The sequence below is a fragment of the Parasteatoda tepidariorum genome, chromosome 11 (genome assembly GCF_982258835.1).
Source record: "Parasteatoda tepidariorum strain Cologne lab strain chromosome 11, Ptep-v5.0, whole genome shotgun sequence".
NCBI lineage: Eukaryota > Metazoa > Arthropoda > Arachnida > Araneae > Theridiidae > Parasteatoda > Parasteatoda tepidariorum.
In genome coordinates, this window is record NC_141765.1 from 96,570,457 (window position 1) to 96,596,796 (window position 26,340).

Here is a 26,340-nt window from a genome sequence, read left to right on the forward strand (position 1 = left end):
AACTTGCCGTAATAATGAATTTCTTATAACATGCCGAACTTGTTGAATCAAACTTGTACTGTACTTAACACTTTATGTACCAATTAATTAAAAAATTATCAAAAGAGTGAAAAACTTTTTTGTCCCATTAAATATAGTCTATTTTACACTTAGACAAATATTATTTTTTTTAAAAAATTGAATGTCAACTTCTAATTTTTCTTAAAATTCTTAATAGGGATTTTACAAGTCATTGTAAAATTTAAGTCAAACATTTAATACTTTGTTTCTTAACTAGTTGAAAATATTAATGAATCAACAAGAAAATATGAAAGACTTGCTTGCAAAATTGACCTCGATAGAAAGCTGAGAATTGAGGAATGAAATTGAGAAATAATAAAATGGCTTCGTAGAACGAATGACCAACATATAAATAGTTACATTGATGTTAAACTTGAAATAATCGTGTGTTGGCATAATAATAATAAACGTAAAGTCATATTACATGGACAGGCAAGTTAAAATGGGATATTTTGTTCTGTTTCAATGCTTTATGGAAATATTATCAGTTTAAATTAAAAGTCCGGTTGGTCCGTAAAGGGTTATACAGTGTCGAAAATTTATAAATATACTATTTATAAATTTTCTGAATGTATATCATTCTTCGAAATGTATATTTCAAAGGATTGAAATATACATTTCGAATGATTTGAATTGATATGATCATAACTTCATTGAAATCTTATTACTTTTTATTTTTGAGTTTTACGGATCAAATTCTTGTCTTTATGATGAAGATGACATATAATTGGCAGGTTTTTGTGATACACCATAGTTCTGGTAATAATGTGATTTGCTAATTCTTTTCTGATAAATGAGGGGGGGGGGAGAGTATAAGCAATGCTAACCTACGACATTGCAATAGGCTACTTCAGGAAAAATTCATACTTGAAGTATCTAAGTCATAAGTTGCAATTTCTAAGTAAAAGTTGAGTAAAACTAGTTTTGGTGGTATAATTAACAAGTTGACTAACGAAAACAAATTATGGGCCAGATGATTTCTTACGATGAGATTAAAATTCGAATTTTCTAATCATAAAGAAAACTAAACGTTGCTTTTTCCGCAACTCTTTGGTATTTAAAATAGCATATACTTGGGCTAACAATTTCATACAAAGGGCAAACGTCCGCTCTCAAAATTCAAACTTGTCTCTAGTTAAAACACTTTACTTAAGATAATTACATGACATATGTGTAGAGATAAAAGTGTAAATAATGTTTTGGTAGAATTTTTTTTTTTAATATTGTAATACTCAATGTTTAAAAATGTATTTTTCCTGTAACTTGCGATTGGTCCTGTAGAAGTCTTAAGCTTCCACGGTCAGAATCTTAATTGCTAATTGCTAAAGATTGGTAGCGAAGTTCAAACTTTTTCCTACTTTATCAAGGCACCAATTTTTTTTTTTTTTTTTTTGTGGTTTCCCTTACGAAAACTTTGGGCGAACTACTTGCAATAATTCGCTAACGTTTTACAGCAAAATTCAAACTTGGGGTTGCGATGACAAATTTAACTTAAAGTAAATTTTGCATAAATTTTTTGATTTTTTTTTTTTTTTGCTGAGCGAAATAGGACAAAATTAGTAAGAAATTGTTATCAGCCAGGAGCATTTTTTATAGGGGCCACTTTTTCAAAAATTAGAAATTTAAAACGATTAACAAAGCAATCCATATTATTTATGTAATGCATTTCTCAAAATATTATACACACTACACGATTCATTTCTTAAGTGCTTAAAAAAAGTTCTGTACCTTTTAAGTAATTTTATTTAAAATGTAAGCATAGTATGAATAACGTTTTTATCTTATAAAATTTAGGGTTTAATCTTTTAAACCAGTAATGCTGGATAAAATTTGCGTTAGTTTCGAATCGTAATGTTTATTAGATACTAAACAAAACTTATATTATTGGGATTAATATAGCGCAATATATTTCATAAAATTATTTTTTTATTTTCCATAAATTACAATTTTATGCGGAAATTAACTTGATTTCGAAATGAATCTCTGACAACAAAATTCAGTTCCCCTGAAATACTGATCTAGTGTAAAATAAAATTGTTCAGAGTTTCATTATTCAAAAATGGAAAAATTATTAAAAAAAATTATACAGAAAAAAAAACTGAAAAAATAGTTCCTTATTCTTAAAAAAAATTAAAAGCCGAAAATTTTAGAAAAAAACGACGATAGAAAAAGTCTATAAAAATACACCAAAAAATGCGCCTGGATAAAATCGCCGTCAAGAACAATAATTTAGAATTTAATTCTAATAAAAAATCGTTTTTAATTCTCAAAAGAAACCTTATACACTGTAAATCTCAGTTTTTCGCATTGCAGTGAGTGGAGAAGATAAAAAAAAATAGTTTTATTCGTCATTAAAATCTTATTTAGTAATCTTGTAACATCCAAGAACAAAAGAATTCTTCGGAGACCTGGATTTGTAGAGCGTTGAGACCATGTTTAAGTGACCGTGAGTTTAATTCCTGCCGGCGAAGACTCCCCGTTTAATAAATGTTGACTGGTGCGCGTAAACACTGTTGGGTCACAAAATCCTCCATGTCTCCATAACAAAGCAAACTTCTAGGGCAACTGAATTGGAGATAGATCATTCTCTGGTTCAGGTCAAAATTATGATTTGTGGATGGATGGATGAGTGGGTTTATCCTTTCAAAAGGCTGCGACGTGTATGAGTCTGAAGTCGCATTCTAGGCTATAGATGGTGCCACTAAAAAACAGGAAACGCACCGTCTGCTTTAAAATTCGCTTGGTTTCACAAAGCAGGCTTGCTGGTATAGGCACATGACAGCAAAGACACAAGAATGCGTGAAATGAAAATTTCGGTGCAAGTTCGTGGTCATATTTCTTGCTTAATACGAGAAGTCGAAATCACTGATTTTGGATCACATGGTGTAATTTTGGAGGGAAAAGTAGCGTCAGTGGCGAATGGCACACAATTGTTTAATATTTACATATTTAGTCACCCTGTTTTCCTGTGTCGACTGATAATTAATCCCTATACTTAGAGGGCCATCTTTGGTTGAAAGAGTTATGGGAAAGAATTGAGCCTCATATAATAATATTGTAATAAAATTTTTATTCGAACAAATAAATGATAGTAACCACATATTGAGTCGTTAAATAATTTTTATTTTAAAAGGCTGATATTTTATTTATATCTTATTGATTACTTTGCATTTTATAGGACAGGATGTTGCCTTTATGATGCAATAATTTTCCGTGCACAAATAATAGTGCTGAAAACTTCGTGGCGTGACTACTACTACAATTATTAATGTCCCCTTCACTAGTATATAAGACATGTTAACTCGATTTTATCTTGAGGTTTCTTATAAAAGATGACCGTTGACATTGTCAGTAACATACTTCTCACATTGGAAACCTTCGGACGTGAACTGGACACGCCTCTATAGACAGTAACATCCACTTCGAATTGAATTGACTTGCTCTTTGTGATTGTGATATTGTCTCCCCACGCTGTTGTTTAACGGTCTCGATCACACACAACGGGGGTCTGTACACACTGCTAATGTAAATACAGAAGCAACAGCGCGCACAACCGTGATCTTAATACAGCTCTCACCGCTCAAAGTCTTGTGATCTTAATAAAGCTTTCCCAACCTCTCACAAAAACAGCAAGGGATCATATAGTGATGTCCATTAATTGGATTCAATCACAGATAAAATTCTGGTGGGGGTAATGGAGCAAAACTACCACTGCGTTTTTTCAATTCCAATTCAGAACTCTGCTGCCATGTAATTGAAAAAAATAAGTGCTTAGTGCTTTACGATAGATTCCGAGAAAAGAGACTTGACAACTTTTTTCTTTCTATTGCTAATGCTATGAACGCTAAAATACAGGGTGATTAGCGTTTTTACAAACTGCTTAAAGGTGCTTATTTTTAATTTCCGTTTTTCAAAAGCCCAAGGTTTTTTTCTTCTCATTGGCTGTTTTTTTTTCATAGATAGTTCAATAGATTTTTCTTTACCGCGTTGATTTTCGCCTCGAATTATACAGAAAGACATGATTCTATTAAAGTTACAATTCATTCAACACCAGTCTTTTTCGGCGTACCGTCAGTCCGTAGCTTATGTAAACGCCAATCGTTTCACATGTTTGATGAAATACTTGCGGGTCCGCATGTGCGTATACTGAGCTGGATTCAGTGGGGAAGATTTGTGCCCTCTCATGTGCAACTCTGCTGCATTTTGGTAGAGATTCTCAATTTCAGACTTCATTTTCCACCTTCTGAAATCAAACTGAAAAATCTCTCGAATTTTCACTAATTTCGGGAACCAACTAAACATAGTTAAAAAGAATCTCTCTAATAGCGATAGAAAATTTTATTTCTCTTCTTAATCTCATCGTTGGTCACGTGCTATCATCTTCGTCACTGCCAAGCTAAATGCCTTCTCGAGATATTCTATCTTTAGATCAGTACAATAATCTTTGAACTTGACTTGGGGTTCATTCACTAATTACGTATTTTTATTAGGTCCCCCGAGTAGTCAAGAATTCCAAGTCTTCATCACCTCAAAATTTCCATCTCCCTTTTATTCATTAAATTTATGAGTTAGGTAAATTGAGAATTTCAAGCATAATATTTTTACTTCAGGGACCGTCCACCAATTGCATATTTTTTTGCAAACTCTTATTGTACTTTATTCCCTTTTTTTTTTGCTTATTAGTTTTTATTAATTATTATATTATTACTTTTAAAATTGTCACTTTTAAGTTGTTTTATGATATAACTATATAATATTTAGAGCCAAGGTATGAAGGAAGCATTAAGTGTGGGGCTTTTATGTTTTAAATGCTGCAAAAATCTTATGTTTAGTTATGAAAAAAAAATCAGATTTGCCCTTCCAAAAAACTGTAATTCATATCTTAATGATTTTATTTAAAAACAGTTGAAATAAAAAAGTAAATTTTCTCAAATATGTTAAATATTAAGAATGTAGGGTAAAAATGTTTAGCTTCAATACTCATTGTGTTTAAATTTCAAAATTATTATTATTTTTTTTAACATTTTATTAAAGAAATTTAAATTCTGCACCAAGTAACAAAGAATAATAAAAGTTTTTAGAAGCCATTCACTAATTTACTTTTGTAATATGAATTTTTTTTAGTTTGCTTAATTTTTTAGATATCTGTATAAATTCGGAATGATTAATAATATTAATCTTGTTAATATTTTGTGGAATATGTTTTTATAAATAACTTTTATTTGTATCTAAAAATTTATATATTGTCGTGCTTTCAAAATATTTATCTAATTAAATTCTGAAAGAAAACATTTTTTTACAATGTTTAAATCACAAAGAAGATAGTTTTAATTAAATTTAGAACTATCTTCCCCGTTATCCCTTTGAAAGTTTTTCCTCAAAATTATAAGTTTTTCAATGTTTTTATTTTATTTTTTAATTTTATTCATAACTTTCAAAATTAATGAATTATTAAAAAAACAGATTAAAAAAAGAAATGTATTTTTAAAATGAGACTATATTTACTTATTACTTTGCAATTTTTACTTTACGCTTTTGTAACCGTATGTTCTTGGTCCAAGTGGTCACCCACCCTCACACTGACCGCAGCCAGTGATGTTTCACTTCGGTGATCTGCTGGGAACCGTGTCTTAACGATCAGTCCACAAATATTAATAATAATTAGAAGGCAATGGGGAGGAATGCCTATACTTGGAGTAGACAATAGTATACAATAAATGTAGAATTCAAGAAGTAGAAATAACCGCTTAAAATTCGTAACACTGTTACTAATCCATATGTAAAGAGATATCTAGAAAATTAAATAAGTTTAAGATACACTATTAAGATTGATTTTATTAATTTGAGATGTATCTCTATTATGGACATTTATATAAGTCTCAGGCATAATCTAGTTCAAAATGATAAGGAAGAGCAAGAATTATTTGATCATGAAAACCCAGAAAATGTGAGTAAATATCATGGGACCGACCTTGCCCTCTCTTACATGCTCGTTCAACTTAGTTTTTCGGCCCTTTTTTTTTCTTCATATTATCAAACCCTTTCATAAGTATTAGATTTTTCCCTGTAAAATTTCGTAATCATATCTGACACCCCAGAACTATTAAGGTCCCCCGCAAGGTACTCTCATTTCCCCCCTCTTATTTTGTCTTTACATTAATGATATCCCCCGGCCCCGGGTTTCAAATTTCATGTAACTGCATTTTACCCATTCAAGGGAATTATCAAAAATCATAAAGGATCTCCAAAATTACTTAGACGATTTGATGCTTTGGCTCGTTGATTGGAAAATCAAAATTAATGCCTCTAAACCTGTCGCTGTCATTTTTAAAAGGAAAAAAAAAAGAAGAAGAATTAACTCTTTTTCCTCTCCCCTAACCGTCTTTAACGAACCCAATCCCTGGGACAAAAATTCTAAATATTCAGGAATCACTCTTGATTCCAGTTTACATTTAACAGAGAGGTACGAAAACTCTTGAAAAAGCAAAGGCTGCTCAAGTTGAAATTACTTGCTATATAAATAGTAAAAGTAAACTCAAATCGAAACTATTATTCTATACCTCCATCATAAGACCTGCAGCGGCTGCTGCTTTTAAGCCAATTTCAAGCTAAACGCCGAAATGTGGCAAACTTACGTCGCCAGTTGGCGATAAGGACAATCACGATTGCAAACCTAACTGCACCTGTTTTTCTCCTCAGTTCGATCTGTGACGACGCCTGTGTATATTACTGGGACAACCTGTCCGCCACGATGTTTAATCTAGAATTAACTAACTTGTAACCTTAATTGTTATCCTTTTATTAAATTTATTATTATTTAATTATGGCTGGCATTCTGTTAATTGTTTCTATTCTTCAATCAACTTAATTATTCATTATATGTTTTTATTTTAGGAGTCGCGTTAACTTCCACGTGTCTCCTCACTGGTGACCCGGCTTTGAATCTATGCAATCTTTCTAAATTTATGCGAAGACCAGCTTAAATTTTTAATAACTTTTGCTCCTTTAGAACTAAATTTAAAATTTAGCGTTATTTTTTGAAATTTTTTTTTTTATTTTATTTACAAATTTGTGATCGCAAGGAGATATGGATGGATGGACACATGGATATTTTAAGGGTATGTTATCGAATTTCTGCTGTCTTTTTGTGATTGGTCAATTCGAAATTACTGTTGCTTTAATATGTTTAAATTAATGTATTAATTTAACTTACTGCTAGTATCTCTGATTTAAACTTACTGTTAGTATTGATCTACGGCATGTACGGAGTCTGTTATCTTAGTGCATTATCTTCCGAAATGTTTGAAAATCACTTTCATTAGCAATAATTATTTAAATCTTTTACCATTTTTAGTAAATGTATTTGCATTATTTTCGAGTTTAATTTGATCTTTGCGCTTATCACTGCATCATACAAATTGTTTAATTTTATTTGCTGCCCTAACACTTTAAAATAATGCCGAATGTGGTGGAGCAGGTTAATGATGCAGATAATGCTGCACGTTCTTCAAATGCATCTCAGGTCTCCCATCTTTCGGTAAAAATTCCCCCGTTATGGAAATCAAAAATTAAACTATGGTTTATTCAGGTAGAGAGTAATTTTGAGCTAGCTAAAATCACTAATGATTTAACGAAATATAATTACCTCGTTTCATCAATAGATCCTGAAACTTTATCCTCAGTGTCCGATATTTTATTTGCGCCACCTGCTACGGATAAATACAACACTTTGAAAGACCGGTTAATAGCCGAATTCTCTGCTTCGGAAAACGAACAAATTCGCCAATTAATTTCTGAATTGCATCTTGGAGACGTTAAGCCGTCCCATTTATTGAGAAAAATGCGCGAATTAGGGGGTAAAAGCGTCAACGATGATTTTTTGAAAACTTTATGGTTTCAGAGACTGCCTCAAGAAATTCAAACAATCTTATCAATTAGCTCTGAATCTTTGGACAATTTAGCCAAAATGGCAGACAAAATTTCAGAAGTCCGTACGACTCCGACAGAAACTGGCGTGTTTGCTATTGGGCAACACACTACGGAAAGCTCACAGCGCAATCCTCCGTCTGAAATAAGCGTTTTGCGAAACGAGATAGCTTCGTTGAGTGCAGAAGTTAAGAGATTATCTCGCGAGCGTAGTAGAGATCAGTCTCGATCACGATATAACAAATCTCCCCACCGACATCAAACTCCTTCAAGATCGCGAAGCGACCCAAAATTTTGCTTTTACCATAACAGATTTGGCGCTCGTGCAAAACATTGTAGAGAGCCTTGTGCTTATAATCAAACTAAAAACCCGGAAAACTAGATTCGGCTATCGAAAAACAAGTGTCTGCGACTGCAATCCCGATAGCCAAAAACTCATGTCGCCTTTATGTTTACGACAAGCGTTCTCATTTAAAATTTTTAGTTGATTCAGGATCCGATGTATCTTGTATCCCCGCGCCTAAGGTATCTAAAAAATTAAGACCTGAGCCTTTGGAATTATACGCTGCAAATAACACGAAAATTAAAACTTTTGGCTCAAAATTAATCAATGTTGATCTGGGTATTAGACGAAATTTTAAATGGCATTTTTTAATTGCAACTATTCCAACACCCATTATAGGTGCTGATTTTTTAGAGAATTTTGGCCTCTTAGTTGATTTAAAACGTCGAAAACTTATTGACAGTGTAACGAAGTTAGAAATACAGGGTATGTTTGCCCAACCTAAACCTATTAGTTCAATTAAACTCATCTCCGGAGAATCAGAGTATCATAAAATGTTAAAAGAATTCCCAGATTTAACTAAATTGTCATTAAAACTAATAGATTCTAACCATAGTACTGTGCATTATATAGAAACCACCGGACCGCCCGTTCATTGTAAGCCTAGGCGATTAAACCCTAGATTATACGATTCCGTTAAAAAAGAATTCCAATTCATGATGGAGCAGGGAATTTGTCGACCATCCAAGTCACCGTGGTCTTCTCCGCTCCACGTGGTTCCGAAAAGTTCCGGTAGTATTCGTGTTGTAGGAGATTATCGCAGATTAAATACGTGTACAACTCCTGATCGTTACCCAATCCCGCACATACAGGACTTTTCAAACTCTCTCTATGGTGCAAAAATTTTTTCAAAACTCGATATTGTGAGAGCATATTTTCATATACCAGTGCACCCGGAACATGTACAGAAAACCGCGGTATGTACACCATTTGGCCTTTTTGAGTTTCCCTATCTGAACTTCGGTCTTTGTGGAGCAGCTCAAACGTTCCAAAGATTTATGAATGAAATTCTTGGTGACTTTTCCTTTTGCTACGTTTATCTCGACGATATTTTAATTTTCAGTGAAACTGAAGAAAAGCATAGAAAACACGTACGTTTGGTTTTTGATCGTTTGAACAAGTATGGATTAACTATACAAACTTCCAAATGTGTTTTCGGTGTACCTGAAATTTCATTTTTAGGACACCTCATTTCTCAAGATGGTACAAAACCATTACCCGACAAAATCAAACCAATTTTAAATTATCCCCAACCTCAAACCGTTAATGAACTTCAAAGATTTCTAGGAATTTTAAATTTTTTCCGTAGATTTTTACCGAATATAGCACAAAATCAAATACATTTGACGGCGTATTTAAAAGGAGCCAAAAAGAAAGACAAAACGAAACTTGAATGGACAGATCAAGCTAATAATGATTTTAAACAGTGTAAGGAATTAATTGCAAACGCTGTGCTGTTGTCGCACCCTAAACCGAATGCCAAATTAATTTTACATGTGGATGCGTCGGATTTCGCAATAGGAGGGGCTTTAGCGCAAATAGTTAACAATGATGCACAACCACTTGCTTTTTTCTCTCGAAAACTTTCCCCAACTGAAAAAATTTATAGCGCATACGATAGAGAATTATTGGCAGCTTATGCGGCAATCAAACATTTCAGACATATGCTTGAAGCGCGAGAATTTTCTCTTTTCACAGATCATAAGCCTCTAACTTTTGCATTCCGAAAGCGCTCTGATAATTGCTCTCCGCGACAAGCGAGACAATTAGATTACATATCTCAGTTTACGACCGATATTCATCATATAAAAGGATCAGATAATGTTTTGGCAGACGCACTATCGAGAATCGAAGCAATATCTATGCCCAACACAATCGACTATAACGAAATTGCACAGGCACAAACAACCGACGAAGAACTAAATGATTTATTGACAAATTCCGACGTCTTAAAATTTAAAGCAATAACCCTGCCTGATTGTAGTAAATCAATTTATTGTGATTTATCAACTGGCACAGCTCGGCCATACATTCCTGAAATATTTCGTAAAAAAGTTTTTACTACTTTACATAATTTATCCCATCCTGGGATTCGCGCTTCCTCAAAATTGATGCGATCTAGATTTGTTTGGCCGTCCATACGTAAAGATTGTGCAGAATGGGCTAGACAATGTGTCCCATGCCAAAGATCAAAAGTAACTCGCCACACAAAATCTGCAGTAAGTAATTTTTTAGACCAGTCACAAAGATTCGAGCATGTACACCTGGATCTTGTGGGTCCTCTTCCACCATCCAACGGGAATTACTATTGTTTAACTATGATCGACAGATTTACTCGGTGGCCAGAGGCTGTCCCTATTCCTGACATAACTGCACACACAGTTGCAAAGACCTTTTTTACTCATTGGATTTCTAGGTTTGGCTGTCCTGTCCGTGTTACTACTGACCAAGGCAGGCAGTTCGAAAGCTCACTTTTCGTGGCCCTGTCACAACTCCTAGGCATCAAACGCATCAGGACTTCTCCGTATCATCCTCAGGGAAATGGCTTGATCGAGGAGTTTCATCGTCCGCTAAAGGCAGCCCTGAAGGCCTATAATACCGAGCAGTGGTCTTCAGCTCTACCTACATTGCTACTAGGTTTCCGTGCAGTCTTTAAAGAGGATCTAGGAGCCACAACTGCCGAATTGGTCTATGGAAGACCTCTCAGACTACCTGGCGAACTCTTCGTTCCGTCACCGACCAGTGCTTCCCAAAATCAACTTATCCTGGACTTGCAATCCCACTTCGAAAATGTGAGACCAGCCCCGATGTCTCGTCATGGACACAGAACAATTTTTGTTCACCCACATTTGAAGGACTGCTCACATGTATTTGTCAGACACGACGCTGTTAGAAAGCCACTCCAAGCTCCGTACGATGGTCCGTATAGAGTTCTGCAAAGAAGTGACAAACTTTTCGACATCGAACTTAAGGGAAAAAAGTATACCATTTCCATAGACAGGCTTAAACCAGCTTTCCTGCCCAAAGAGACTAATCAACATACTTATCCTTCTCCAGTCGAGTCGATTGAATCAACCGTTCCTGCAAAAAACTCAGAGACAGTGAAACCGATTGATCCAGCCAACACAACTCGTACCGGTAGAACAATTCGTAGACCTCAACGGTATGTCCATTTTTAACCGTTACACTGCGGAGGGAGTATGCAGCGGCTGCTGCTTTTAAGCCAATTTCAAGCTAAACGCCGAAATGTGGCAAACTTACGTCGCCAGTTGGCGATAAGGACAATCACGATTGCAAACCTAACTGCACCTGTTTTTCTCCTCAGTTCGATCTGTGACGACGCCTGTGTATATTACTGGGACAACCTGTCCGCCACGATGTTTAATCTAGAATTAACTAACTTGTAACCTTAATTGTTATCCTTTTATTAAATTTATTATTATTTAATTATGGCTGGCATTCTGTTAATTGTTTCTATTCTTCAATCAACTTAATTATTCATTATATGTTTTTATTTTAGGAGTCGCGTTAACTTCCACGTGTCTCCTCAGACCCATCCTTACTTACTAATCCCCATTCCTAGGCAAATCGTATTAGAATCCAGACACTCAAAAATAAAACTCTTAGAATTATTACTAAAGCCTCTTGGTTTGCATTAGGAATGAAGTTATTCAGTACCTCAACATTCCAACCATTTTTTTTCCATTTGCTAAAAAAATAATTAAAAAATTACCCCAAATGAATCTAGGCCTTCTTCAGCCAAAAGGTCAAGGGCGATTTTAAATTTAATAGATGATACAATCCCAATTAAAAGAAAGCATACTTCTTAAATTTTTCTAAAATATTATCTTCTTTTTAAGAGCAGAGAAACAATTTTCTTAAATCTGGTTGCCTAGCAACGGCGCACGTAAGCAAACTTCCTCCTCCACCCACCATCCAATTCTCTTCGCTGTTCGCTTGCACATGGCACTCCGCTAAAAGGATAAAGATCGAAATTTTTTCGACCCCCCCCCCCGATTCCCTGACCAATTTTGAGTTCGTGCGTTTTTTTTTGCTTTGTGACTAATAATCTCTTTTCTAGCTGTATTTGCTTAGGCATCTCGCTTTTAATAATCTTATCGAATGGGTGTTTTTAATTTTAAAACTTAATTTTAATTTTTAGCATCTTTATTCTATTTTTAACTTTTCATCATCAGCATTGGCACGACAGCCCTTTGTGAGCCTGGGCCTTCCTCAGAAGCTTTTCCCATTCTGCCCTTCTCCCAGCAATTGTTTTCCAGTTCTTTACTTTTAGGATGGCAAAATATTTTTAACTTTTACATGAATATAATAACTAAGTCATTAAAAATGTTAGATTTTTGGGAAATTGTTTCCTGTTTTAACTAATCCTATTAATTATTTAAATATTGCTAAATATTTTTATGTATTTAAAAATTAATTTAACTTAAATACAATTTTGTCCTAAGTACTTTAATTATTATGTAAATTTTAATTCAGCTTAAATAGGAGGTTCTGTATCCATACAAGACGTTCCGTATTTTTTTTTTTTTTGTTCAAGTTCAATTGTAGGGGAAATTTCACATTAAGCTGGGCTTCCATACGATACTCTAGTGTCCATGCTCCACGCTTAGAATAAAGTTATTTATTCTTGTTTCTGCTCCTTTTTGATATGTTCATTTAATAGTTCGCTGTACGCTTTTATCTCACCCCGTATAAACTTTGAATTCCAAAAAAAAAACTGAAAAGTCACAGAAAACAAGTAAGCTAAAAGCGTAAAAATATTTTCGTGCAATCTTTCGTAACTGATTTTAAACCAATAATTTGTTTTTACCACTTTTGAGGTATCTTGAAAAAATTTATTCACTAACAAAGTAAACAAGAAATTTACTCAGGTAGAAATTGTTATTACAAAAGATTATAAAACTGAATGAATAAGAAGGTGCTCAACATTCAGGAACCTTGTTCTTCTGTTTATTTATAATACTTAATTTTGTTAATCTGAAATGCTCTAATGTTTATAAACATTATTATTTCTCAAAATTCCGATTGCTATTTTTTAAATGAATTGTTATCTTTAATTCTTTGTTAAGTAACTTGTATACAAGGATATTAAGTTTGCAATGTTCTATCTCGACCTTAAAACCTCTCTAGTTCGTTTTCCTTCTGGGGTCCATGTGAGAGCAACAGTTCTTTTGTCTCCAGTCATTATTTGTAAAATAATAAATTCAAGTTTATTTAAAGACAACTGTAAGCTTAAAGCAGTGCATCAAATTTAAAATACCAGTTTTTTTTAATTGATTATAAAATCTAAAATTTCCTTTTTCTAGAATGTTATCTAAATGGTTTGAGAGTTGGTGTGAATTGGATTGTTTTTTTTTTCTCTCATGTTGGTAGCTTAGCTTATTTATGTATTTAATTTAAAATATTTTTTGCTTTCTTACTTAGAGGGTGAAAATGTTGAACATCCTTGAAGTATTTTTGGATGCTGAAGATGAAGTATTTTGGATGCTATGAAAGAATTGATGTTCCTATCACTGGTAGTCAAAAAGCTATCAGCTGACCTGATGGTTAGTTATTAATTAAACTGCCCTTCTATTTTTCGAATTTTCTGTTGTTGCATGTGGTTAAAAGAAATCATTGCTTCTTTATAATCATGTTTTTTGTAAAAAAAAAAAAAAAAAAAATCCTTTTAACTGTCAATTTTTCTAAAGTATAAAAGTCAATAAAAAAAACTAAGCTTATATTTTTTATTTTATTTTCCTTTTGAAAGGACAGCTAGTTTTTTAAAGTGGCCATTAAAAATTTCTCACATTTTCACCAGATATTAACGTAATTTTGTTAACTGAAATACATTAATAAATTAAAAATAAATGTTCATTAAGCGTTTTATTCTTTTCTAGTGAAAGTTCATAAAATTTTAATAAATACTTGTGAAAAATACGAACAAACATTTATATGCATCTTAAAATTTTTTTAATTTCCACAAGCTTTCAGTGTATAAATAATAGTTAATGTACCTCTGCAAGTGTATAAATAATTATTTTTAGTAAAATCACATTTATTCGATAGGAACCTGAAACAAAAGTTGAATCTGTTGCTTTGGATACTCATCATTATGAGCAACAAGAAGATATGGCCAGAGCTTTGGAACGAAGCAGGAAAGATCATAAACAAATCAACCTGTGTACATACAAGATGATTCAACCAAGCAAGCTACCATGCCTGACTACAACTCTGTCTTCACTGTTTCATCTGGTAAGTAAAATTTTTGCTGAAAATAAGTGTAATATTTTTAACTTATTGTATTAATCTATATATAATTAAAACATTTTAATTTTAGTAGAAAACATTTATAAATAAGAATTTTTCAAAGTACTTCTTTTTTCAAGAAATAAAAATATTTTTTCTTCATTAAGAAGGATATATATTGTCCTAATTTCTTATGAATCAAGAACTTGTGCAAAGTTATTTTAATTGACAATCACATTTTTTTTATTTATGTTTTTTAATATTCCAAAAAAATCAGTTATCAGTTTTATTACTAATTCAATGGTATATATATTTATTTTTAAAGTCTTACAAAATTATATGCATTTAAGGCACAATTTAGTTTTTCTTACATTATCAATAGTTAATTCATTATTAACTTTGAAGAAAAATTCAATTATTACAATATACATATAAATTATTAAAATCACAATTTTTTAATTTTCTTTATTTGAGAGTGGTTATGGTTTAATAGCCCTTAAATTCACATTTCTGATTATAATTCCCAATATTTGTGACTTAAAAAGTAACACCTGAAAGAGAAGAGATTTGCCTGAAATATATTTTTTAAATGCAAAAGTTTATTTATGTGTTAAGTAATTTTTTTAAAGAATTGATCATACAAATCTGTTTCGGAATATGAATACTACACAATTCTTTATTTAATCCGTATTCTGTTGTGAATTGATGATCTGAATAATAAATGTCCAATGTGTTAAATTAGCTGTAAATTTTTTTTAATTTCTACGTCTCTAATACTAATAAATTAATAGAAATATAGCTTAATATTAGTATGATTTTCAAAGGGTTATAAATTATATGCTAACATTAATGTTTTAATATTTCTGTATATTAAGTTTAAAGGAGATCATGAAGTTTGTACTCCAACAGAACAAAACTGCTCTGCAAAACTCTAAACAATGATTTATATATTTTATTATGTAAATAACATAATAATTTTTTTTAATATTTAGTATTGTCATTTAATTCCTAATCTTTTAGAGAGTTATTAATTTATAATTCTTACAAGAATGAAGAAAGCATATTATTATTTTTTATTTATTGATTTTCTTTTTTAAAAAAGATGTTTATCATAAATTAAATGCTGAACTTAAGTTTGATTAGGACATAAAAAGGTGAAATTGCTTACAACAAAAGCATTAAAAAAAATTATAATTAATTAAATTAATTTTATTTGCATTAATATCTTTTACTCCTAATTGGTATAAAATAAAATATAAGTATAGAAAAATACTTAATAAATTTAGCTTAATAAAGTTTATCTTCTTTAATTTTTTGTTTTATGAATAATTTTATTAATAAATTTAAACGTGGAATTTATAGTTTTAGTTTTATCTTTTATATTAAATTTACAAATTCAATGTAAATGAACAAAACCTGTTTATGAACTTAGTTTCAACAAATTTCATAAATTTTAATTTTATTCTCTGTGATAATTAAAGATTTCTTCCATTTCATCCAGTTTAGTGCTTGCATTACGAGCTATTAATTTTAGTGCAATCATTACTAATAATAATTCAAATTATTATAATTTTATTGAAAACTATTTAAAACAGCACTACTTCAAGGAATTAATTTTTATGATGGGTCGCTTCTGGGAGAGCAACCCCCCTGTGTAAAGAAGGGACAGTGAGTAAACTTTGTTTTTGTTTTTACGAAAATAATTCGAAATAATATTTTCATTTAAGGTTTGTTATAGTAGTGTAAAGATTAAAGTGTTAAAATTCTGAGTCGGAAACTTAAATCCTTTAATTTTCTATTAAGATATGTTTACTGGATTGTTCTAAATTGATTATATGGGGAAATTTATTTGAGCTAAGTCAAATAAAGAATGAATAAGTCAATACGGCAAAAGAATTGCTCATCGTAAATTACTCAAAGTTGAATTACAAGTTCTTCAAAATAAATATTCTACAAAAAATATGAATATCAAAATAATTTTTTTTTTTTTTTACAAAATAAAGAGTTAAAATTTAACTTAACTATGTCGTATTTGTTAAACTTCTTTATTCCTACTATAATTGCGAAATTTATTATATTTAACTATAAATAAACTAAGATTAAGTTACTAGATATCAGATATTATTTATATAAAATTTTATTGAAAGGTTGATTTGAACTGTTTTCTAAAAACAGAATTGATCCAAAAATGATTATTAAAATAAAAAATTAAAAAAAGTATGTGTTATTAAGAGAAAAAAATATACTATACAATTACAATTTTATGCGTTAATAAAAAGATTAATGAAAGTTAAAGAATACTATTTGTTTAATAACATGAGAGAATTGTGATTGCACTATTCCGATCACTGGATACCCATTGGTCATTTTTTTTCTTGGATAGATTTTTCATAAGGTCGTCATAAATTACAAAAGGTCTCTAAATTAATTTTTGTCATTTTGTCAGCCAATGGGCTAAATTGATTTTTAATTCCAGCCAATATACGTTTCGTAGAACAATACAAAATTCTTTTCTTTCTTCAGTATTAATATTTATATAATAATTGCTGCCAAAAAGGAGAACAATAGTTGTGTATAAGTTAACTATAAAAAGGATATAAAATTGCTTTGAAGTAATTTAATGTAACACTATTAAAAATATGCTGTGGTGAAAATAAAAAGAAAAAACTCAGTCTGTAAAACAATGAATTCCAAGAGTTTCAAAAATTATCTTCTTTATTTTCTATTATATCATTTCGAGATGCTTTTTTATTAATGCTTATATTATCATGATTTTTTTCATGACTCTTAGAATTCTTTACTTAAGATAATAGTGTTGAAGTTGATCTAATCGAAAAGTACGAACGTATGAGAACCTAGAAAAATAACATTGCCACTGACCAATTCTAAAAATTTCTTTTTATATGAAGTTGGAAAAATAAACTGCATTGTTAAATTAATGTGAAACGAGTAGATATTAATAAATTTCCTTCTCCGTCAGAAAACTGAAAAGGTCACTGACACCGCCACTGTTTTGGGGTTTTCAACTTAACGTTACATTTTGTCAAACACTGTTAGATTTAGAAACTTCAAATTACGAAGATATGTAGGAAATTGAACGAAGATTACAATGGAATTAAAAAATAATTCTAAAATTAAGTCAAGATTATTTTTACTCTTAAACTTGTTGGAAAAATAACACGTGGGCCGCTCTATGGCAGCAAGAATTCAGCTGCAGAAGTTAAATTGTGTCGCACATTCTGCCTTTCTAAATGTAATTTTTTTAAGCACAGTTATTTATTATTCAAATCCAGCTATCCTTTTTATTTTGTTACAATTAACAATTTAATATAATGTACTTAAATAATTGTGTAATAATTTTATATTTTGTAAACAAAATGGTTTTTAATCGATTTTTCAGGAAGAAAAAAAAACTTTTAAGTACAATGTTGAAGAACGGTTTGTGCCCAATGCCACTAGTTCTGAGGAAAAAAATAACAAACAAACTTCAGAATGATAAACTGCTTTTTCCAGAGAACATCTTCAATCCGTAATAACTCTCGGCGAAACCGTTTTTCCTTGTTTTTCATTTGTCAAAACTTAGTAATCCTTAAAATGCAACTGCTGGCAATCCGATCGTAATTTTTATTAAAAAAAGGGGGAAGAAAACGATTGGTACTTGATCTTCAATTATTTCAAACTTGATGAATGAGATTCAACTACAGGGATTATCGAGCGTAGCGAACAAGTGACGGTGCCTCCATGTAGAAAACAAGGATACATAAAAATAAATTGTGCCGAACAACTATTATCAGTAAAGCCCGGAATTTCAGGCAATAAGAAATGCAAAAATAGGCAGGCAAAAAGGCATTTAAAAAGCTTGAAATAGGCACTTAAAAAAGGCACTTAAAATTGGAGCAAAATGGTAGTTGGTAATGCCTAAAAGCCCGTATAGGTATCCAAGGTATAAAAAAAGTTGCCAGAAGTATCCGGTATACCTACATATTCATTTTACTCGACTGTCGTAGCAATGGTACAAAAGAAGTGGACATAATTGCACAAAAAAAACCCTCAACTGCGTAAGTGTGAAATATAAATTGAAAACTCATACTTGCAATAATATTGCATGCAGATTTATTCTAATGATTGGTTGTTGTTGCACATCACAACTAGATGCTTTTTCAAATTTTCAAAGGAGAAATTTTGTCTCCCGTCAATCAATATAGTTTTAAACAAACAGAAGGATCTTTCTACTTCGACAGAGGTTATGGGCGCATACCAAAAACAACTTGCCATGGTAGGAGATATGGTAAGTTCAACTGCAGTATCACCAGAAAGTACTTTTGCAATGTCCTTGCTGCATTCAAAGTCTGTATTTACAGAGATGACGTTTTCACATTTCTTCCTTATTTTGTCACCAGCTGATCCAGGCACAGACATTAGTTATTCAATAGTATTGTCGAAAATCTTTAGTGACTCGGACAAAGACATATTTCTTTTTTCCATGCGTTCAATAGCTCCAGGGAGCTTCCCAAAATAAATAAAAGTCAGTTCATTTGTTATTTTAGAACTGCTAAGCAGACTTTTTCTTATGGATATTGCCTCTTCATCCGGAAAGCTGGTAAGGACTCGAGTAACTTCCTCAAAATTTGTGCAGTAGTATGAGACTGCTGAAATCCATGTTCCCCATCTCGTAAGGATCGGTTTAGGAGGCAATTGAATGTCTAGTGCAATTTCTTTGAACACTTGAACTCTTGAAGGGGCTTTCACAAATACTTTTTTCACTCTAAAAACAAGCGAGTCTACCTCAGGATAGAGACCTCTTACTTCCTCTGCGATCCTGTGCAATGCATGAGCAAGGCACGTTAGATGGATCATATTAGGAAATAAAACTTTTAAGGCATTTCCAGCTTTTTTCATGTAGGTGGCTGCATCTGTAAGAAATAATAGCACTCTTTCATGCTCAGTACCATTTGGCCAAAGTAAAGCCGGTGCATTAGTGAACAATTGTGCAATTGTAGTACTGTTAGTCTTTTGCAACTGTTCAGATGTCAACAAAAAGATTTCATGTTTTTCAAATGGGTCCATAACGCCAACAATAACATTCGCAACATATCGTCCAGTTACATCTGTCGTTTCATCTATAGATAGCCATATGTTTTTCGTTCCGATTTCATTTTGAATAGTTTTAAGAACTTCGATGTAACAGTCATCTAAATAAGTTTTCCGTAAAGTTGATTCACAGGGCACACTTTGATTCATATATTTTTGCAAAAAAGCTCGTATGCTTTTAATTTTCAAGTTTCCACAGCAGAATGCCGGCATCTATAAATGATCTGCATAAATCCATTGCAAATTCCGATTTGCGAGAAGATAATTGAAAGATGAATATGATGAATAGCCATTCATGATGAACAACTCAGATGAATAGCCATTGTACTGTACGAGGGGTGACCACTGCCTCAGAGGGAGGGAGTTATCCAAAAGTCCTAATCTCTATAAATGCATTACAATACGTCGGATGACAGTCAACCATTTCTGTACTTCAAAATTTCCTCATTTTGCGTTTATGCTCGGTCAAAAGCACAAAAAGCTTTGCAGAAAAATTTTAAATTAGACAGAAATAGGCATTTATGAACAAAAGGAAAGAAAAAGGCATTTTCAGAAGAAAACGTTTAAAAAAGGCAGAAAAGGGCATTTATGGCATTTTGCCTGAACTTCCGGGCTCTAATTATCAGTAAGCGGTTCAATTGATAAAAATTTATCTCCTGCAGTCAAGGTATAAATTATCGTCACTATCTGAAAAACATTTAATATATTTAAATACTATTTGCATGTTTACAAACTATGACCTGTTTTTGATTTTTTTTAAAATTATCATCAAACTTTAACCGGATTTCAATAAATTAATTCGAAAAGAACTGCACTCTTTAAAAAGGAGGTATGAAAATGATTCATTGGATTCGTTTTGTACTATGAAAATTGCCAAGTCGATTCAGCAGCATGAAATACTATTTCATTTTTCACTAGTTTATGGTTAAAAGAGCTCCACTTAGTTCTAATTACATAATCATTCAATTTTGTCTAAATAGTTATGTCTTTTCTAAAATATTGATTTGCAAATTGACCGTAAATTTCAAACTATACCAACAGTTTAATTGGGCAAACAGATAAAATTTCGGTACTCTTACCGTTGTTTTCATATTTCAGCCATATTTCTGCTATTATTTCCTAAGATTTAAAACAAAGCACAATTTTAAAATTTGTTAACCTAAAACCCCTTGTGAGAAAAAAGAATATTTTTAATTCATGTATAGGAAGCATTTTGCAAATGACATTTGACAATGATTCAATGTGTGATTATTATTTTGTATTGTTATGTTTCTTTCATTTTCCTACAACTAGGGAATATTACTGGTGAATGAGTAATTTTTCACAGAATGTATTTTTATTTAAATCTTATATCGACTTCGTAGAAGAAAAAATCGGTAACTTTTTTTAAATCATGCTGTAACTTTTGTATTTTTTCCAGCTTTAAATACGATGCTATTTTTATTAACACTTGAATTGAAGTATGTGATGAATGTAAGTGTAGAGAAAGATTGAAACAGAGAAATTTAATGTTTAATTTTGTCTAATTTTCTATTAAAAGAATTGAGTTTTAAAATAAAACTCAATGACGCAATTCTGGTTTTGAATAACTATACCCTACAAGACCCTACTCTTTATATTTTCTGCCATCTATCTGCAGGACTCGAAAACACGTCTAAAATAAAAAATTAAAAAACAGCGCCATCTATGTATTGCATTCAAAACAGTTTTTTTTCCTTAATGTATATAAACTATTTTAAAAATAAATATAATGCTGCATGAAGAAATATTTTTGTTATGCAAATAAAAAATAAATATAATTAACATTTTGAAAGTATTTTTATTTTTATTTATATTCTGTATTATAAGTTTAAAAAAAAAAATTTTTTTTGCTTAGTATTTTGAAGTTTAATTAATAAAAATATCCTAGTGTATTTTTATTATTTAAAAATGTATTTTAGGAATAAAATTTCCTAAACAATTATTACTTTCAAGTATTGCTTAAAAGTTTAGGGAAAAAAAAAGTTATTTACTTTATTAGACTAAACATTTGCTATAACAATCAGAAAATTCAAACACATTTTTTTGAAAATTCAAAATTCTTAAGACCATTTAAACTGTTTTGAATCCAGTTTTTGAGAAGTAAGTGATTAAACTAAGATATTAAGTTTAAAATGAACATTAAAATAAAGAACAGTTTATATAAATAAAAAGTTTACTAAAAGTTTTGTAATAATGAATGTATACCATTTAAAAAATGGTATACATTCATTATTACAAAATACTAAAATTTTAATAAAAGTTAGTAAATTAATGTAATAAAAAGTATATTTCATTAAAAATCCTTGCTCTAAATTCAAGAAATTTATAATTTCAAGGAGGATTTAAGCAATTTACAATATATTTATTTTTTTTCTTTCTATAAATAGATTTTTTTATTTACATGAATTTTGAACTTACCTATTCATTTTTGTTTTAAAGAAGGTTTCAAAAAGGAATCTCTGGAAAAAAATTTGTGTTAATTTCATTTGGGGCTTACAGTAATAATTTTTAAGCGACCAAAACATAACCAATGGGAAAAGTTTCCATATCGCTTCCTCCTAAAATGCCAAAATACAAACAATAATGGACCTTTAACCTTTTTTTGCTATCATATAAAATTACTACTTAATTTTTTTTTTTACCATGAATTATAAAAATGATAGATTTTTTGTTGAATCCTTTAACGTTAAAAATAAATGTATCCCTTATTCAATAATAATAATAATAATAAGTCTTCAATAAAAGAAAGTCTTCAATGAGTATTCAATTCAATAAGTCTTTCTTAAGTACATGTTTAATACAATAAATTTAACAGAATTTTATAATAAGCAATCGAAAAAATAAAAACTTTTTCTCAATGAACAAAGGAATTGTTCTAGTTATAAGTTTTAATATTTATTCTTATTTTTAAGGGAATATGTATTAAATTTTTCTAGAAAGTAAGAATATATTATATTTCGAGTTAAAAATTATACTTCAGAAAATGATTTCAAAAATAAAAAATAAATTATTATATATATATTTATTTAAAAATTGTAATAAAATTTAAAATAATTATTTTTTAATAAAATTATTTTTTTTAAAAAATATAATAGGTAATGCTACAGAAAGTATATTTAGATTATAGTAAAATAATAAAATTCTAGTTTTTAATATTCTATGTAAAAAATTAGCAGTTTTCAAAGAAAAATAAAATAATAAATTTTTTTCTCTCAAGAAATACGGTTAATATTTTATGGATTTTTTCCCCTTCTATCCTGATTTTTTCAAAATTTTGAGTTAAAAGCACATTTTTTATCAACTCTGCATCTATTCATTATTAATCTATTGTAACATTACAATTAATTAACGGTATACAATAAAGGTCCTGTAACTAGTTTAGTGTAAGAGGCCAAACAACCGTTTTATTTTTCGGGCCTGTTTAAGTGAAGAGTTATTCCGCCTCTTCCTGAAATGCCTCAAAACAAACGATAAAGGACCCTATTGTACTTGCCTTTTGCCGTTATCCTACCTAGAATGCCAGCTTATGGCCTTACGTTTGCCGTGAGGTGTGTGCTTACTGGGTAGTCTGCACAGTAAGTCTTTTTTTCTAAATTATTGTCATCATAAATAATTAATTGGATTATTGTTTCTTATATTTATTTTGATTGAGCTTTTGTGTTTTTGAAATAGGAGAAAAGCTAGGTTTTAAGTATTTTGATTTTATTATTACAATCATTTGATCTGTAATAAATTTATTTTATACACATTAATTTGCATTTCTGCAACACAATACTTACCCATACTTGTTAGATGTATTTCAGTTTCTTTTTTATACAGTAAAGCCTACTAAGTTTATGTTATGTCTAAGTTGACCTCTTATCAAGAACCAAATTCATCCTATTTTGAAACAGAATACAAAAATTTTGTAACTCATCCATCTTCCTATTTTCTTCTTCTTTTTTTAATGAATTTTTAAGTCTGGAATATTCAGTTTTTAGAATTTATGAAGAAAAAAAAATTAACCTAAAATAGTTCAAAGAATTATATTATTTGACTTTTTAGTTGATAATAAATAAAATAAAATTTAATAGAAAAAGGGGGGAAATTAGAGAAAATTGGCATTAGGAATTATTGTTTTAATAAATAAATTTTGTAACACCAAAAAAAAATGAAATTAAAATTGATGTAAGCTCTTATCTTAAAAGATCTTTACTGGAAATAGGAATTAATAGATAAACATAGAAATTTTTACTATCTGAATGAGCTACTATAGTTATGCATTGCAAGTGGTCAGCTTATATAGTACTGTAAACTGCAATAAATTGAAGTGAAATACTGTTGACAAATTTATAAAAAAATTAGCCGTTGATTTCTTTAAAAATTACTTCTAGTGTTTACTTCTTGAAGTGTATCTGTAATACATTTTCTTTACATTTCTACGCATGTTTTCTGTTCGTGCATATTCTGAAATACATCATAGGTTTAAGTGTGTAGATTCATGTATTCAGAATTATTTCTGTTTTAGGGGGATTTTAACACCACTCCAGATCGTCACTTGGGGCCTGCGTGGATTGATAAATGCGGGCTAGACCTGTTGATTACAGGTTCTACAGATGCTACTACTATTAGAGTCTCAAAACGTTGTAGAGAAAGAGATTTTTTGACCAGAGTATATGACTGAGTTGAAAAAGGTGGTAAAGTAAGTTTACAACTTCCTATTTTCTTAATTATCTTCAGTGTTGTGGATGTTCATCATTGAAATTTCTCTTATTCTCATATTAATTAACATGAAATTACAATAACTCTTTGTTATATTGTGCCTTCCAAGGGTCTAAAATGAATCAAAGTGTAAAAGGACATTAGACAATGCCTGTTAGGCTGAACTTATAAACTGTTTTCTTTTCAGTAAAAACATTTGCCTCAATCTTTATAACCAGGTCAATCAATCAGTTATAACCAGGAAAGAGGTTAAATTGGTTCTATTGAGTAAAAATTTTTGCTTGTTCATTTGTGACATAGAAAATTTCAATCCCTGTCCAGGCGCGCAATAAGATTTAAGCAAATATTTATATTTTGGGTATAAACTTGAGTAAACTGTTAACTTTGTTGTATTCATCATCATCATTGGTAGAGCAATCCATTTTGGCCTTCTCTAGAACATTTTTCCATATTGTGCTTCTTGTTACCAGGTCAGAAGTCCGGATTTTCGAGGTGGTACTGTATTTAAAATTATAATTTTTTTTTATAGTGCAAGAATATTTTATTTATATATATTTTTTTTTGAGTTTGATAAAATAATTAAAAATTGTATTTAAATTAGATAATCTGATTTTACTTTTAAATAATTCTAAAACAATTAGTGATAAAAAATGAAATATACAATGCGTTAAAAGTGAAAGCTGTTGCAATTTCACAGGGGACTTTAATATTAGTTAAAAAAAAGTTTCTATTTTATGGCAGTAATGGTAAAAATTAAATTGAATTTTGTAGCCATGGAAATAATTTAACTTGTGATATTACAAAATTAAAAAAGTTTTTTTTTTATGAATTTTGAATTCCATTCCACATATTTCATTCTATGGATATACAGTAAAAGCCTGGCTGCTCAAAATTTGACTAACCAGAAAGATAAAGAAAGTAGAGTTTTCAGAAATTCATAGTTTATTCTTTTAAAAAGGAAGGTTTGAAAATAGACTGTAAAATATTGATGGATTCTTAATGAATACCTCCTCTCCTTCAATATCTCTCAATTATAAACAAGTAGTTAGTTTAGAAAGAGCTGCCCTTCAGTTTTTTTTTTTATTTATCCTTAGTAATTTTTTTGAATAACTTTTTAGAGTTTTTTCCTTTATCATTATTTTTTATAAGTGTCAATTACAATAATTTTTATTATTAAAGTGTATAATTTTTCCAGAAATTAATATATTATCTATGAATTCTCATTGTATTTTAAAATATTAGAGAACCCCCACGTAACTGTAACCCTCGTTCATTATTTTTTTATCTGTAGCAATAGAGATTGAGAACCAATTTTGATTAATTTTTCATTTGAAAGGAGCATATGTTGCTATTTTTGAAGAATAGTTTACAATAAGAGTAAGTGTAATTGTTTAGTATAATTATAATTAGCAAGCTGGAACTAACATACTTATATTTTTTATTGCTTTCATAAGTCTCATTATAACCTACATTTTCAATGCTACCTATTTCTCCAAATTTTCTGCTAGATTTTATATTTTTATATTTTTTATATTTAGAGTGATAGCAAATCTAGTTCGGCAGTAGTCCCCTACAATATTTCATTTGAATTCCTAAATTTAATTTAGAATAATTGTAACCATAACTAAGTTTGTAAGAGATTTTTCAATTCTTATTTCTTACAATTTAAGAAAATCAATCTTGCAAAGAGCATAAATTGGCAAAAATTCATTTTAATACAATGAACGTTTTCATTGTACCTAATTGTGGCCAAGTGAAGGGCTACTTTATTTTAAGTGACTTTTTAGAAATTATGTATATGTTAAAAATATTTGTTTAAATCAAATTTGATCATATTTTTTTATAGATAATTATGCCAGGTTATTGTGTATCTGAAACGATTGGTCATAAAGTCATTAGCGGTACCAAGAAAATTGAATTTGAAAGCCAGATTGTAAGTTAGTTATTAA

The 26,340-nt window shown here is 30.2% G+C and overlaps 1 protein-coding gene across 2 annotated transcripts; it reads left to right on the forward strand.

Annotated features, from left to right (window-relative positions):
- Window positions 1-13,115: 13,115 nt before the first annotated feature.
- On the forward strand, window positions 13,116-26,325 carry LOC147801938 (uncharacterized). 2 transcript variants are annotated; one of them, XM_087154580.1, is made up of 5 exons: window positions 13,127-13,221; window positions 13,775-13,896; window positions 14,399-14,584; window positions 24,198-24,371; window positions 26,238-26,325. In XM_087154580.1, the coding sequence occupies exons 2-4, from the start codon at window positions 13,840-13,842 to the stop codon at window positions 24,351-24,353; spliced, it is 399 nt and encodes a 132-aa protein (XP_087010706.1). In that variant the 5' UTR covers window positions 13,127-13,221; window positions 13,775-13,839; the 3' UTR covers window positions 24,354-24,371; window positions 26,238-26,325. The 2 variants fall into 2 exon arrangements, with proteins under 2 accessions (XP_087010707.1, XP_087010706.1); XM_087154581.1 differs by lacking the exons at window positions 24,198-24,371; window positions 26,238-26,325 and adding an exon at window positions 17,979-20,060 and having other exon boundaries at window positions 13,116-13,221.
- The last annotated feature ends 15 nt before the right edge of the window (window positions 26,326-26,340 follow it).

What these genes read in the sequence shown, in the direction of transcription:
- LOC147801938 (XM_087154580.1), top strand. Translation starts at nt 13,840, where the DNA reads ATGAAAGAATTGATGTTCCTATCACTGGTAGTCAAAAAGCTATCAGCT. An exon ending in AGCTATCAGCTGACCTGATG is followed by an intron (nt 13,897 to 14,398) that starts GTTAGTTATTAA and finishes TTTATTCGATAG; the next exon opens with GAACCTGAAACAAAAGTTGA. An exon ending in TGTCTTCACTGTTTCATCTG is followed by an intron (nt 14,585 to 24,197) that starts GTAAGTAAAATT and finishes TTTCTGTTTTAG; the next exon opens with GGGGATTTTAACACCACTCC.